Genomic DNA, 15,405 nt, shown 5'->3' on the forward strand with positions numbered 1-15,405 from the left:
GTGTAATCTAATCCCCTCTGCAGCCTCTCTGCCTCCTCCGTCCACAGCATCATTCAGTTCAGTTTGATTTATACAGCTTCAAATCACAACAACAGTATTGTAAGGTAGGCCCTACAATAGTACATACAGAGAAAACCCCAACAATCATATGACCCCCTATGAGCAAGCACTTTGGCAACAGTGGGAAGGAAAAACTCCCTTTTAACAGGAAGAAACCTCCGGCAGAACCAGGCTCAGGGAGGGGCGGGGCCATCTGCTGTGATTGGTTGGGGTGAGAGAAGGAAGACAGGATAAAGACATGCTGTGGAAGAGAGACAGAGATTAATAACAGATATGATTCATTGCAGAGAGGTCTATTAACACATAGTGAGTGAAGAAGAAACACCCAGTGCATCATGGGAATCCCCCAGCAGCCTACACCTATTGCAGCATAACTAAGGGAGGATTCAGGGTCACCTGGTCCAGCCCTAACTATATGCTTTAGCAAAAAGGAAAGTTTGAATCTTAAAAGTAGAGATAGTGTCTCCTGAATCCAAACTGGAAGCTGGTTCCACAGGTTTCATCCCGGCGGTCGAGTTAGATGCAGCCATGCTGTGAGTGTGGCTAAAGTCATCTGTTATGGGAAGTTCTAACTGAAGACCAGAGTCCAGTTAGCGCAACGAAGCAAGAAAAGAGAGTGAGCCTTCCTACCAAGAATCCCGGCGTTAGAGGCGACACCGTGAAGCTGAAAATCTAAAGATGAGGCCTTTCCAGAAGATACCTGCAGCATCTTCTGATGGGAATAGCCATCCTCTTCCCACTGGACCTGCAGGGACGTGTTGCACATACCTGCCTGCTGCACATTACCTGTTCTGCTTCAGTGAGTCGAGCACCTGAGCGCAGCGTGGAGGAATCTGGATCAGAGCAGCAGGCAGGAAGTGCAGCCTTCACCTCACACTCATTAGCTGGACAGGTGATCTCCCTGAGCTGAGCTCGGAGGGCAGGAGGGAGGGAAGATGAAGACGACACGTCTTCTTCATCAGCAGCACTCAGACACTGAGTTTACCCAGTATGTGCCCCTCACACACACACACACACAGACACACACACACTGTGGTGTGCAGTCAGTCCCGTGTTTCCTGGTGTTTCCTGGTGTCTCCAGGCGCTCCGAGTGTCGGTCGCCGTGTCCGGCTTTCGGCTCATTGGCGGTTCCCCACACAGTGAGGCAGAGGAGCAGACTGGAATCATTATTGTCATTAAGATTAAAGCAGGCCAGGGAGCAGTTCACTCACATTCACACACTTCCTCCTCAGCGTGAGCTCTAACATCTGCTCGCTCACAGAGTCATTGTCATCTCATGATTACAACTGATTATCTCTAATTAAGATTTATCACCTTGTAATCCCGACTCTGTAGATTATTCTTATGATTTAGTGTCTGATAATCACAGCTCACCGTCTCATAACCACAACTTATCGTCTGGTGATTCTGACTTTATGGCACATCTTCTCATCACTAAGAGATAAGACTTCATAACAGTGAGACCAAAACCATCACCACGGCACTTATTATTAACATTTATTACATTAAAGAAGTAAAACTGGGGCCATGTGATTGGGTGATAAGTGCCTGTATAATGTGAGTAACAGAGCAGACCGCTGCGCCGTTCAGAGGATGACCCTGATTACACAGGCTGCTCTTGCTCACCGCGTCCACGCCCCACGGGCCGTCAGCGAGGTTAAGCATTGGAAATCAGCTGCAGAGACCAACAGAGTGTTTGTAAAAGCTCAAGAGTTCAATAAGTGTGAGTTCTGACCTGTTGTCGTCAGTGGAGGTAATCAGGGAAATTCCTAATCCGAGTATGGAAGCAACAGGTTGACATTAGCATTCCTGCAGCTGCTAATGTGACTAATGAGGTCCACGTCCAGGGTTACAGCCCGGCCTCGGTGCATGCTCACCCTCCCCTTTATAACCGTTTGATATTCACAGCTTGACACAGAAAAACATTTATCTGAAATGAAACGTACTTTCTGTGAATTTCTCTGTTAGCACGTGGCTAAAACAAAGCCAACTCCAGCCAGGTCAAGGTTAAAGGTTAAAGAGTATTTGAGCTCAAAATGATTGTTTTATGCACGTTTGCAGAGTGAAATGAATGGAATATCCCATTCCCCCCGACCTTCGGCACTGTGTTGCGTTGTGTATGCAGGGTAACGTGCTCCGACCCCCTTTGTTAGTTTGGGATGAACGTATCCTCTGCGCTTCCATTCCCGTCTCTTTTCTGTGAATTACCTGCTGACAGCCTCGTTTACCACCACCTCGCTCAGATTTAATAGCAAATTATGCTGTTTCAACTTCACTCGTTACCCCGGCGGTGCGGGAACGCCTTTGCTCCCGTCTTCCCGCCCGCCGGTACAGAGGCGTCATCTTGTATTTATGAAACGAGGCCGCCACGCTGTGCGTTTCGTCTAACCTGAGACGTGACGGTAAAAGTCCTTTTATCGAGGCAAAAAGAGCTCTGCAGACTGATTTTATTTCAGCCCCGGAGGCGGTGTACCTTCACTAAAAATTGACAAATAGGTTTTCTTGTCACTTCCCACCTCCGAGCTCCGTGTAGTTGACATTGTTTGATATGACTGTGGAAGCGTGGACTCCGGGGGCCGCGGTAGGTCGACAGACTCAACGAGACAAGGCAAAAGGAAGAATCGACACAACCAATCGCTCTGCCGGCTGGAATCACAGCACTGCTGCGATCCTCTGGTGGCAAAAAAGACGCTCACGTTATTCAATATACACCGAGTGGGTTCGTGTTTCTACCAGACATATCGATTTTTTTCCCACCCTGGTGACTTAAAATTTGGTTTCTTTAGTGAGCTGTGATGTGGCGGGAAAAATAGCCCCCGAAGAACAGATTGGCAGAGCCAAACAAAGAGTTCGAGCTGAGGGACGTCTGTTATTTCTGTCTCTGAGGCTCCATCGATTTTCAAAAACCTGGTGATTTGGCTCCAGGGTGATTATCAGTGATTACAGTCCAACATGTACTGGACAGATTTAGATAAAGTTTGTTTGACAGACTCGTGTTTCAGTCCGTGGGGAGTGTAAATGTGCCTCAGACCTGGGAAAAGTACTCTAAACCATCCAAAATGCTCACATGTTCCCAGTGCTGTCATTCACAGTAGCTTCATGCAAGCTGCAGGAAAGCCTGACCCTTCACCCCGCAGCTCCAAAGAGTCTACACCACCTTCTGATCTGAAGACTTTTGTGACACAAACGGTGAAGGTTTTACATTTCTGTACTGTTTGTGGATTTTACAGACTGTGTCGCTTGCAAGACATAAAATCCAAAGAGAAACTGAAACACAAAGTCCAAACAGGAAAATCAAACAAAGCCACGGAGGACTGGGAACATACGAGGTATGGAAACAGCTGCTCTGATAAAGACTAAAGAGGAGACACAGAGAACCAATCAGGGAAGCGGAGACACTGCCGCGCCAATCACAGAGACTCCCATGGTTTCAGACACTTCCTGTTTCTGTAATGAAATGTAATGCAAATCAGTTCATAACTTTCGTGTTTGTGGATTGTTGGGGAATATTCAGTCTCATTAAAAAATGAAATTCTCGGCTGTTTGTTTCTTTGGACGTGAGCAAACTTACAAATCAGGCATCGGTGCAACTGTTTTCTGCAGGTTTTCTAAAGCCAACTCTGAGGACACATTTTCCTCCACATTTCAGCTGTTTGTGCTCTCTTTGGAAGAACGTCCAGGTGTGGACGTCCGACAGACCTGATGGACATGTCTTTGGCTGAAGGTATAACATTTATATTCAGCTTGGATTCCCCTCCAAAGTGAGACATTTGCCTTTTGAAATAAAAAGTGACATCTTAAGTGAAGAAATAAGAGCTGCCCAAAGTGTGAAAAATGTACTTTGAGTTCATTTTTCAAAGATAAATCTGCAGTGACAAACTACCTTTTACACACCGGCTCTGCTGTAGTTTAGAGATATTTAATGATGAGCATAAGCTAATGATTCCTTCAGAAAGACTGATAGCACGGGCTGAAATAATTCATGGCAATTTTTAGCAGCAGCTGAAGGACACTGATGCTGCTGAATTGTTAAAATCCTTCACTGCAATATTTATGCTCCCCGCTCGGGTTTTAATCCTGCGAGAGCAGGAAGTATCTGCATGATGATGTCACTTTGATTTATCTCTGTGCTTTTAAATATGAAACGCTGTAAGTTGTGCTCCCGCACCAGGAACAGCCGCGGACGCTGAAACCTCAGCGGCTGAAACACACCACAAACTGCAGTCCCACCAATGTCCACTAGAGGACAGCACCAATGTAGATTTTATCAGAGCTTATAGTGTGCATTATTAGGGGCGTGGCCTCTTTGACTGGGAGGTGGATGGTGACACAGGTGGCTGGAGCTGCTAGCTATCTGCTAGCTGAGCTGGACGTCTGGGCCGTGTTTGGGCTGTTGGAGAGTTTGTAAAGACATCATGTGACCACTGTGAGGTCATTGTACTAACAGAGTGTGCAAGAAGGCGGCGCTCTGGTTTTGTTGAGTTAAGTCGAAGATTTGATTGGATGTTGCTGAGCACGAATGAGCAGGTACTCTGTGTCTGCGTGATGCGGCGCGCTAACCAAAGCAGCTAACATAACCTGAAGTTTGAGCATACTAACAGCTGACTGAAACAACAAGCTGGTAAAAGCTGAAATGCTTAAAGTGAGACAAAAGGAGCCGTCCCACAGCCGAGGACGATGGTGGACATCCTCGATGTGATGGTGCTAATGTAAAGGAACAGCGTGGAGCTGTAGAGCTGCAGCAAACAGCGAGATCGTTTCCACGGTACCAAACATGCTTTTATTCTTCCTTTCACATTAAAGTATTTGCCATAATAACTGGCTGTGTTTCAGATGCCACATCAATGCTTTATCTTTATCTACAGTAAAGCGCTGCTATCTGAACCAACAGCTCTCTGACTGCAGTGATAACATTGACGCCTCTCCTCTGATCGATAATTGGCGGGAGCTCTTTATTGACCCGTGAGCTGCCGTGGCGACTCGGTCGGAGACCTGCAGCACGAAGTCAGAGTTCCTCTAATTACCGACGCAGTCTCTGTCTCATCTGGGTCGTCTCTCTGCGTGACGACGAATCGGCTCGTATCTGATTGAGAATCGGAGCAGAGTCATGCGGTGCGATTGCTGTTTGTGGGACGTGGCGCTCGTAATTACTTTCACTGAGGTTTGTTTTCACAGATCAAAGATGAACTCGTTTCCCTCAGATGCAAATGTCCTTCATGTGTTAGAAGAGCGTCCTCGTGGTGTTCAGGTCAGGAAACAGCAGCTCACAGAGGATAAAAATACAAAACCATGAAAATAATCACATCAAACTGAAGCAAAGTATTGTGACTGTACTCTGTGGCTGCAGGACAGCAAACACATTTAAAACCTTCATTTCTGGAGTTTTCTTTAAAATGAAACTATCATAAAAACAGTGGTTTCCCTCTCTCTACATAGAAACTGAAACATGACAAATATGGAGACTTTGTCTTTATGTGTTCAAGGGAAATATCCCAAACAAATCCGGAGCCTTGTGAGGTGTACAGACTCTTCTTCACTCCCATCCTCCTCAGGTGAGCTCATTCATGTGCTTTATTTGGATTTTTTTTGGAAACACATAGCGTGTTTTAATGTCTCTCCCATGGTGAACCTTTCCTCGGTGTCCCTGACAGCGGCCGTGCATCTGTGCAGAATAAGAGGATGTAGATCGGTTCCCAGCCTGATTCTCAGCACCGCGGCAGATTTCACAAACACGTGCGCGCATCCTGATGTTTCAGCCTCCAGCATCTGTCGCAGGACAAACCGAACATGCGTTTGACTGCTGACGGTTTCCTATCATGAGCTTAGTCCTTCAATTACCAAAACACTTTCCTGCGGTCCTTTTTATTTCCTGACCACTGAATCATGAGCCCTGAAAATTTGGTTACAGCCGAGTGTGTTGGAGCGGAGCTAAATGAGATTTTCCAGCAGCTGAAGAGAGAAGTGCAGCAGAAAGAAACATTCACACACCTGAGACAGTCAGAAACAAACCATGTGACACTCTCTCAGTACGCAGGGTCTTCTTACTACCAGCTAATAAGCAGCTGTCAGAGAAATGCTTTGCTCAAAGGCAGCTGATCAGTACAAAACTGTGCTGAGAAAAACAGCAATTTTAGCTCTTTTCTGTGTGAAGATGCTGAGCTAGTCACGTAGGACAGGCTGCCGAGGCTCAGCTGTGGTCTGAGAGCCAGAGAGCGACCAGTGAGGCTCCACACCTGCGTCTGCAGGTCAAAGGTCAAGGCTTTTGCTGCTTTTACTGAACTCCAGGCCAGAAGGAAACGAGAGCTTCCTCTTGTGTGTGTGTGTCAGATATAAGTGTGCGCATCAGTCAGCTGGTATTAACAGTGAGACAGTGAAAGGTGAGCCATTACACAATGCTGGGCGACCTGGTTGCCATGGTAGCCTCAGTGTAAGCATCTGCTGTTTTTGTTGAAGCCCCGCGAGATGAAAAAGCAGCAGAGATTTGAACTCGAGGGCGAGAGATGAGCCAAAACCTTATCGGCTGAACTCGTACTCGCGGCGTTAAGTCTCCACTGTTACTCGAGTTAATCTTCCTCCGCGGGAAGAGCAGCGAGGGGTGCTGATAGCAGAGTGGTGCCCGGGCCTCGCCGTGGATCACGGAGACGCTCCCCAATTCAGTTTCCTCTCGGTTTAGTTCTTGCTTACAAATGAAGGAATCCAGGACGGAAACGAGGAGACGCACAGAGCAACGGGAACAAAGGGAGGCCTCGAGGGGCTCGTAACAAGACAAACACAGCAAAGAGATCGTGTGAACGGAATCAAGATGGCAAACAGACGGCGGTGGGAGGCGAGAGGCGAAACGAGAGCAGAGGAGCGCTCACACGGAGGAGACGCTGCTCATCAAACGAACACAATGCACGTGTTCGTGTTTCTATCCCACAGAAAATACTGCTGCTTCATTTCTGTCACTCAACTATATCGTCACGTCACACACTGGCTCCCTGCAGTCTGCCAGTATTTCTCTCTGAGCACACTGCAACTGCAGTGTTTCTCATTTAGAGCTTCTTAAATATGCAAAAATTACCGTGTCACTGAAATGCGAGGTTAAACCTGTCGCAGCGTTTACATCTCGCTCTGTTTGTGGCTCGAGATCAGTGAGCATGAGCCTGCAAAAGAAAGGTGCATTTCACACCCAGCAGTAAACACCGATAAGAAGTGAGTGCAGTGAACGTTCACGATCTTTTTTTCATAACTGAAATCCAAATGTGACCGACCGTCATGAAACCCAGCGTCGATGGTGTGGAGTGGGTGGAGCTCTGTAAATGAAGCAGGCTTCTGAATGGTGAAGGTGCAGCGAGCTCACTTTAACTAACGGCCAATTCTGTGGCGTTCCCGTGTACGTCCTCTCACTGGACGTCCCGCTCGACTCGACTGTGCAAAAATTTTTATTGTTTGGATGAAAGCTCGAGGAGCCTCCTGTTTGGTGGACAGCAGAGAGGAACCTGTGCTTTCACCTGTCAGGACGTTAAAGCAGAGCCTGACGGTCCTGTTAGAGCAGGTTTGCGGGCCTGTCTGTGGGAGTGTCGGGGTCAGTGCACACTGAGACGGAGCAGGTGGGATTCAAACACGTGTAACGTCACTCACCCATGCGAAGGGCAGAGAGGGTGTTGGCCTGGCTGAAGGAGAGCGGCGCCATGGTCAGCAGCGAGGCGATGGCGTAAATCGACAGCAGCAGTGCTGGCAGAGCCGGCATCTTCCACCGCTCCTCATGGAGAATGGTCTGCGGGCTGCCTGTACCGCCACCTGCAGGACAGGAGGACAGGTGAGATCCAGAAACTCAACTCACACGTTTCACACGTTCAGCAATCGGCAGCACAGAGTTCAGCAGGAAATCCTGCATGTGACGTTTGCAAGGCACATCCATACTGAAACAGTTACGGCCCCCTGCACCACTGCTTTTCACCGGGGTAGGCAGCAGTTTAGAAATAATCAGAGGAAACAGCGTCAGAGGAAACAGAGTCAGAGGAAACACAGTCAGAGGAAACCGAGTCAGAGGAAACAGCATCTGAGGAAACAGCGTCTGAGGAAACAGCATCTGAGGAAACAGCGTCTGAGGAAACAGAGTCAGAGGAAACAGCGTCTGAGGAAACAGAGTCAGAGGAAACAGAGTCAGGGGAAACAGAGTCAGAGACAACTGCATCAGAGGAAACAGCGTCTGAGGAAACAGAGTAAGAGGAAACACAGTCAGAGGAAATAGAGTCAGAGGAAACAGCATCTGAGGAAACAGCGTCTGAGGAAACAGCATCTGAGGAAACAGCGTCTGAGGAAACAGAGTCAGAGGAAACAGCGTCTGAGGAAACAGAGTCAGAGGAAACAGAGTCAGAGGAATCACAGTCAGAGACAACTGCATCAGAGGAAACAGCATCTGAGGAAACAGCGTCTGAGGAAACAGAGTCAGAGGAAAGAGAGTCAGAGGAAACAGCGTCTGAGGTAACAGTGTCTGAGGTAACAGCGTCTGAGGAAACAGCGTCTGAAGAAACACAGTCAGAGCAAACACAGTCAGAGGAAACAGAGTCAGAGGAAACAGAGTCAGAGGAAACACGTTCAGAGGAAACAGGGTAAGAGGAAACAGAGTCAGAGGAAACAGGGTCAGAGGAATCAGCGTCTGAGGAAACAGAGTCAGAGGAAACACAGTCAGAGGAAACAGAGTCAGAGGAAACAGAGTCAGAGGAAACAGGGTCAGAGGAAACAGAGTCAGAGGAAACAGAGTCAGAGGAAACAGGGTCAGAGGAAACAGAGTCAGAGGAAACAGAGTCAGAGGAAACAGAGTCAGAGGAAACAGAGTCAGAGGAAACAGAGTCAGAGGAAATAGAGTCAGAGGAAACAGAGTCAGAGGAAACACAGTCAGAGGAAACAGAGTCAGAGGAAACAGAGTCAGAGGAAACAGGGTCAGAGGAAACAGGGTCAGAGGAAACAGAGTCAGAGGAAACAGAGTCAGAGGAAACAGAGTCAGAGGAAACACAGTCAGAGGAAACACAGTCAGAGGAAATAGAGTCAGAGGAAACAGAGTCTGAGGAAACACAGTCAGAGGAAACAGAGTCAGAGGAAATAGAGTCAGAGGAAACAGAGTCAGAGGAAACAGAGTCAGAGGAAACAGAGTCAGAGGAAACAGAGTCAGAGGAAACACAGTCAGAGGAAATAGAGTCAGAGGAAACAGAGTCAGAGGAAACAGAGTCAGAGGAAATAGAGTCAGAGGAAACAGAGTCAGAGGAAACACAGTCAGAGGAAACACAGTCAGAGGAAACAGAGTCAGAGGAAACAGAGTCAGAGGAAACAGAGTCAGAGGAAACACAGTCAGAGACAACTGCATCAGAGGAAACAGCGTCTGAGGAAACAGAGTCAGAGGAAACACAGTCAGAGGAAACCGAGTCAGAGGAAACAGCATCTGAGGAAACAGCGTCTGAGGAAACAGCGTCTGAGGAAACAGAGTCAGAGGAAACAGCGTCTGAGGAAACAGAGTCAGAGGAAACAGAGTCAGAGGAAACACAGTCAGAGACAACTGCATCAGAGGAAACAGCATCTGAGGAAACAGCGTCTGAGGAAACAGAGTCAGAGGAAAGAGAGTCAGAGGAAACAGCGTCTGAGGTAACAGCGTCTGAGGTAACAGCGTCTGAGGAAACAGCGTCTGAAGAAACACAGTCAGAGCAAACACAGTCAGAGGAAACACAGTCAGAGGAAACAGAGTCAGAGGAAACAGAGTCAGAGGAAACAGAGTCAGAGGAAACACGGTCAGAGGAAACAGGGTAAGAGGAAACAGAGTCAGAGGAAACAGGGTCAGAGGAATCAGCGTCTGAGGAGACAGAGTCAGAGGAAACACAGTCAGAGGAAACAGAGTCAGAGGAAACAGAGTCAGAGGAAACAGGGTCAGAGGAAACAGAGTCAGAGGAAACACAGTCAGAGGAAACAGAGTCAGAGGAAACAGGGTCAGAGGAAACACAGTCAGAGGAAACAGAGTCAGAGGAAACACAGTCAGAGGAAATAGAGTCAGAGGAAACACAGTCAGAGGAAACAGAGTCAGAGGAAATAGAGTCAGAGGAAACAGAGTCAGAGGAAACAGAGTCAGAGGAAATAGAGTCAGAGGAAATAGAGTCAGAGGAAACAGAGTCAGAGGAAACAGAGTCAGAGGAAACAGAGTCAGAGGAAATAGAGTCAGAGGAAACAGAGTCAGAGGAAACAGAGTCAGAGGAAACACAGTCAGAGGAAATAGAGTCAGAGGAAACAGAGTCAGAGGAAACAGAGTCAGAGGAAATAGAGTCAGAGGAAACACAGTCAGAGGAAACACAGTCAGAGGAAACACAGTCGGAGGAAACACAGTCAGAGGAAACAGAGTCAGAGGAAATAGAGTCAGAGGAAACAGAGTCAGAGGAAACAGAGTCAGAGGAAATAGAGCCAGAGGAAACAGAGTCAGAGGAAACACAGTCAGAGGAATCACAGTCAGAGGAAATAGAGTCAGAGGAAACAGAGTCAGAGGAAACAGAGTCAGAGGAAACAGAGTCAGAGGAAATAGAGTCAGAGGAAACAGAGTCAGAGGAAACACAGTCAGAGACAACTGCATCAGAGGAAACAGCGTCTGAGGAAATAGAGTCTGAGGAAACACAGTCAGAGGAAACAGAGTCAGAGGAAATAGAGTCAGAGGAAATAGAGTCAGAGGAAACAGAGTCAGAGGAAACAGAGTCAGAGGAAACAGAGTCAGAGGAAATAGAGTCAGAGGAAACAGAGTCAGAGGAAACAGAGTCAGAGGAAACACAGTCAGAGGAAATAGAGTCAGAGGAAACAGAGTCAGAGGAAACAGAGTCAGAGGAAATAGAGTCAGAGGAAACACAGTCAGAGGAAACACAGTCAGAGGAAACACAGTCTGAGGAAACACAGTCAGAGGAAACAGAGTCAGAGGAAACAGAGTCAGAGGAAACAGGGTCAGAGGAAACAGAGTCAGAGGAAACACAGTCAGAGGAAACAGAGTCAGAGGAAACAGGGTCAGAGGAAACACAGTCAGAGGAAACAGAGTCAGAGGAAACACAGTCAGAGGAAATAGAGTCAGAGGAAACACAGTCAGAGGAAACAGAGTCAGAGGAAATAGAGTCAGAGGAAACAGAGTCAGAGGAAACAGAGTCAGAGGAAATAGAGTCAGAGGAAATAGAGTCAGAGGAAACAGAGTCAGAGGAAACAGAGTCAGAGGAAACAGAGTCAGAGGAAATAGAGTCAGAGGAAACAGAGTCAGAGGAAACAGAGTCAGAGGAAACACAGTCAGAGGAAATAGAGTCAGAGGAAACAGAGTCAGAGGAAACAGAGTCAGAGGAAATAGAGTCAGAGGAAACACAGTCAGAGGAAACACAGTCAGAGGAAACACAGTCTGAGGAAACACAGTCAGAGGAAACAGAGTCAGAGGAAATAGAGTCAGAGGAAACAGAGTCAGAGGAAACAGAGTCAGAGGAAATAGAGCCAGAGGAAACAGAGTCAGAGGAAACACAGTCAGAGGAATCACAGTCAGAGGAAATAGAGTCAGAGGAAACAGAGTCAGAGGAAACAGAGTCAGAGGAAACAGAGTCAGAGGAAATAGAGTCAGAGGAAACAGAGTCAGAGGAAACACAGTCAGAGACAACTGCATCAGAGGAAACAGCGTCTGAGGAAATAGAGTCTGAGGAAACACAGTCAGAGGAAACAGAGTCAGAGGAAATAGAGTCAGAGGAAATAGAGTCAGAGGAAACAGAGTCAGAGGAAACAGAGTCAGAGGAAACAGAGTCAGAGGAAATAGAGTCAGAGGAAACAGAGTCAGAGGAAACAGAGTCAGAGGAAACACAGTCAGAGGAAATAGAGTCAGAGGAAACAGAGTCAGAGGAAACAGAGTCAGAGGAAATAGAGTCAGAGGAAACACAGTCAGAGGAAACACAGTCAGAGGAAACACAGTCTGAGGAAACACAGTCAGAGGAAACAGAGTCAGAGGAAATAGAGTCAGAGGAAACAGAGTCAGAGGAAACAGAGTCAGAGGAAATAGAGCCAGAGGAAACACAGTCAGAGGAAACACAGTCAGAGGAAATAGAGTCAGAGGAAACAGAGTCAGAGGAAACAGAGTCAGAGGAAACAGAGTCAGAGGAAATAGAGTCAGAGGAAACAGAGTCAGAGGAAACACAGTCAGAGACAACTGCATCAGAGGAAACAGCGTCTGAGGAAATAGAGTCTGAGGAAACACAGTCAGAGGAAACAGAGTCAGAGGAAACTGCAGCTGTCAGACTGTACAATCAAAACTGCTCCCAACAAACACAGATGTTTACATCAGCGCTGTAACTTGCACTAATCAACCGAACAACTTCTACTGTTATAACTTGTAAATTACTTTTCTCAGTTTATCTATACTAACTTACTGGAAGGTGTTGATGTCTTTACCTCAGTAAGTCATGTTCAGCTGTGAGTCACGCAGACTGTTTACTTTTTAATGGACAGGTACGATACACAATCTGTACCTTTTCTAAATATTCTTAATTATTTAAACACCTTCCAGTACCCTGCTCTGTCTGCACTCTACAACCTGGGTTTGCCATTTTTATCAGCAATATAAAATATTAATATTAATATTATTAATATGATATAATAGTAATATTAATAACTTTACATATAACTATTGTCCATGATGTAAATATTTTTTTCTGTAAAAGTTTCTGTCCTGTGTGCTGTTCTGTTTGTATATGTGCTTTTTTTGCTGCTGTTACAACCAGATTTCCTCTTGTGGGACAATGAAAGGATTATTCTACTCTATTCTATTGGCTGGGCAGAATCCGGCCACTGAAGGATTTGTCGCAGGAGCTTCAGCCACGACCACCTTCAGCTTCAGCACCATTTCTGAGGAAAGAAGCGCTACACGGAGCAAAGTTTATATCCTGTACAAGGATGAGCCAGAAAACAGACGAGCAGCTGGACTCCCATCCTGACCCCTGGTTTGTCGTAGTTCATAGACAGCGCTGTGCTGTCACAGCTCAGTGTGACTGACGGTCACATTAGTTAATAATAAAACAACAGGCTGGCTTTCTTTGTTTCAGCATCTCCAACTAAATCGTACACAGAGGTGAGCAGCGTCTCAGAGCTGCTTCACCTCCTCCGGTCGTTTTGATATTCCCCTCGTGACGCCTGCTGTGGTGGTGGGTGGAGCTCAGACACCATCACTCAAACAAGAAATTTAAACAAGGATGATTTCACTGTAGAGCTCCTGCGGCCGCCTGATAAATGACTCCTTTATAGCAGAGAGAGATTTTAAAATGCTAAAAACCATCCCCACCACTGCATACAGATGTTTAGCAGTGAGGCTGTCAGACCGCAACCACACAACAGGCAACCGTCCACACTGAGGGGGCGTGTCAGAACCACGCTTTGGTTCTGCTGTGATTCACTGTGGGAGGTTCTGATCAGGTTCTGCACCACAGCTCACCCCACCTGCTGCTCCAATGGTTTGTTTGGAAGGCCAACAATCCAGGTGAAATGTCTTGAAGGGGGCGGAGCTAACAACAACAACTTGGTGTCAGACACATGGAGATTATTCTGACCTATGACTCATGCAAAGCTGCTCTAGTGGAGCTGATGTGGCGGCTCCTGTAGAGAATCTGACTGAGAACAGGACCAACAGAAGGTTTAAGAAAGGAACTGAAAGTGTGGAGGAAACAGCAAGGACACGAACAAAGAGGAAATATAAGGCAACAGTGTGAGTGACAGTAAATTGGACAGACGGAGACGTGATGGTGAGATGAGACAGGAAACGAGGAGCAGCCGCAGGCACAAATAAACACATGATGACAACAATTAATTAGGATCTTTCCTACAGGAAGTGCTATCATGTCAGCCGACGAGCAGAGCCAGCGGGCCCCACTGATACGAGCCGCCACCGCAGTTCACCGCAGCAGCTCGGAGGCTAATCACAGCCGCAACTCTATTAGTTGCCTTCAGTGCTGTCTCATTTCACTGTGGAGGCATTTAGCCGACACTCATTCAAGGCGACTTACAGCAAGCGCAGCAAAGCACGAGTCTTTAAAGCCCCTTTAAAGCTTCATCGAGTGAAGACGGCGAGGGTCAGAGTGCCAGCAATCACACGCCGGCAAACATTCCCGAGGACGTGTGAGATGAGGTCTGAATGCCCAGCACAAAGCGGCTCAGGATCAGAGGTGACGGGACAGAACGAGGCAGACACACAGGAAGTGCCAGGTCATGTGATCAGCCTGAGTGAGAGCATGCTGCCTGCACAAAGTAGGGTTCAAACCTCGCCGCCAGTGACATCATAACAGGAAATAAATCCACCTGGTAACAGACCTGTAAGCCACTCAGCGAGCACAGTTTCAGAGATTATCTGCAGCGCTGTCACATGCAGTGATGTCAGTGTACACACACACACACACACACACACACACACACACACACTTTTAATTTGACATGCCCAATGTGACATATATTTATATATTTCAACAGGCAGTGTCTTACCTCACTTTCACCACTGATTACCGTCTGCCCGTCCAATTACCACGGACCCCGGATCCCTCCGTCTACCCCAACATTCCCTCTGTCTCACCGGAACGAGCCCCCAAATGTTAGGGTTCAAATGTTGAGAGAGGAATCCAAAAATAACCACAGATGCAATTTAGACGGCATTTTAATGAATTACACATGTGTGAGTTCAACAACCCAATCAGTATTGAACTGCTTTACCATATTCAGACAACGGTTTTATAGGGTTAAGATAGTACAGCCCCCTTTTCTGTTGCTAGGCAGATTTAAACAAAGCATACGTCACTCCAAAACCACAATGACTCTTAACATAGTCTAAAACAAACATCTTCTTCGGGTCGACGCCAGGTGCTTCCTCTCAGCTGTCTTCGCTGTCGCTTATCTTCTGGGACATCTGGTCCACGTTCTGCACAAAATGTCACTCATGCAGGCACAACTTTGCAGTCATAAACTCTTACCTACTAAATGAGTCTGTGTGTGTGTGTGCACGTGCGGGGGCGCGTGCATGCTGTGTACTGCGTACGTGTCGTGACCTCTCTCACTATATGTGTCTGTATGTGTATGTCTCGCCCTTAAATGCTCTCACATCTCACCCGTTACACTTCTGACCTTTCACCAGAACAGAGGCTCATCCTTACATATAATAACCTAACTGGAACTATATATGTAATCTACTGAATAAATGTTTTAATCAAAAGCCTCTACTAAAAGTTTCATATCCTACTCACAGTACTTGCAGTCAGAGTCTGCTTTCAGTTTCACTTCTGCAAGAGCATGCCTTGCAGACGTGTATTTCCTGTCCATGCAGTCAGTTTCTCACCTACT

The 15,405-nt window shown here is 47.0% G+C and overlaps 1 protein-coding gene across 2 annotated transcripts in view; it reads right to left on the reverse strand.

Moving 5' to 3' along the window:
* The window catches only part of LOC100704734 (glutamate receptor ionotropic, kainate 5), a 218,909-nt gene that overhangs the window by 73,803 nt on the left and 129,701 nt on the right, over positions 1-15,405 (reverse strand). For both annotated transcript variants that reach the window (XR_003215784.1, XM_019350475.2), the window contains exon 3: positions 7,684-7,842. Coding sequence is in view for 1 of the 2 variants with exons in the window: in XM_019350475.2 (XP_019206020.1) it covers positions 7,684-7,792 (109 nt within the window). In the remaining variant the exon portion in view is untranslated. The remainder of the gene's footprint in view (positions 1-7,683; positions 7,843-15,405) is intronic.

Source organism: Oreochromis niloticus, linkage group LG22, assembly GCF_001858045.2.
Source record: "Oreochromis niloticus isolate F11D_XX linkage group LG22, O_niloticus_UMD_NMBU, whole genome shotgun sequence".
In the NCBI taxonomy this organism is placed as follows: Eukaryota; Metazoa; Chordata; class Actinopteri; order Cichliformes; family Cichlidae; genus Oreochromis; species Oreochromis niloticus.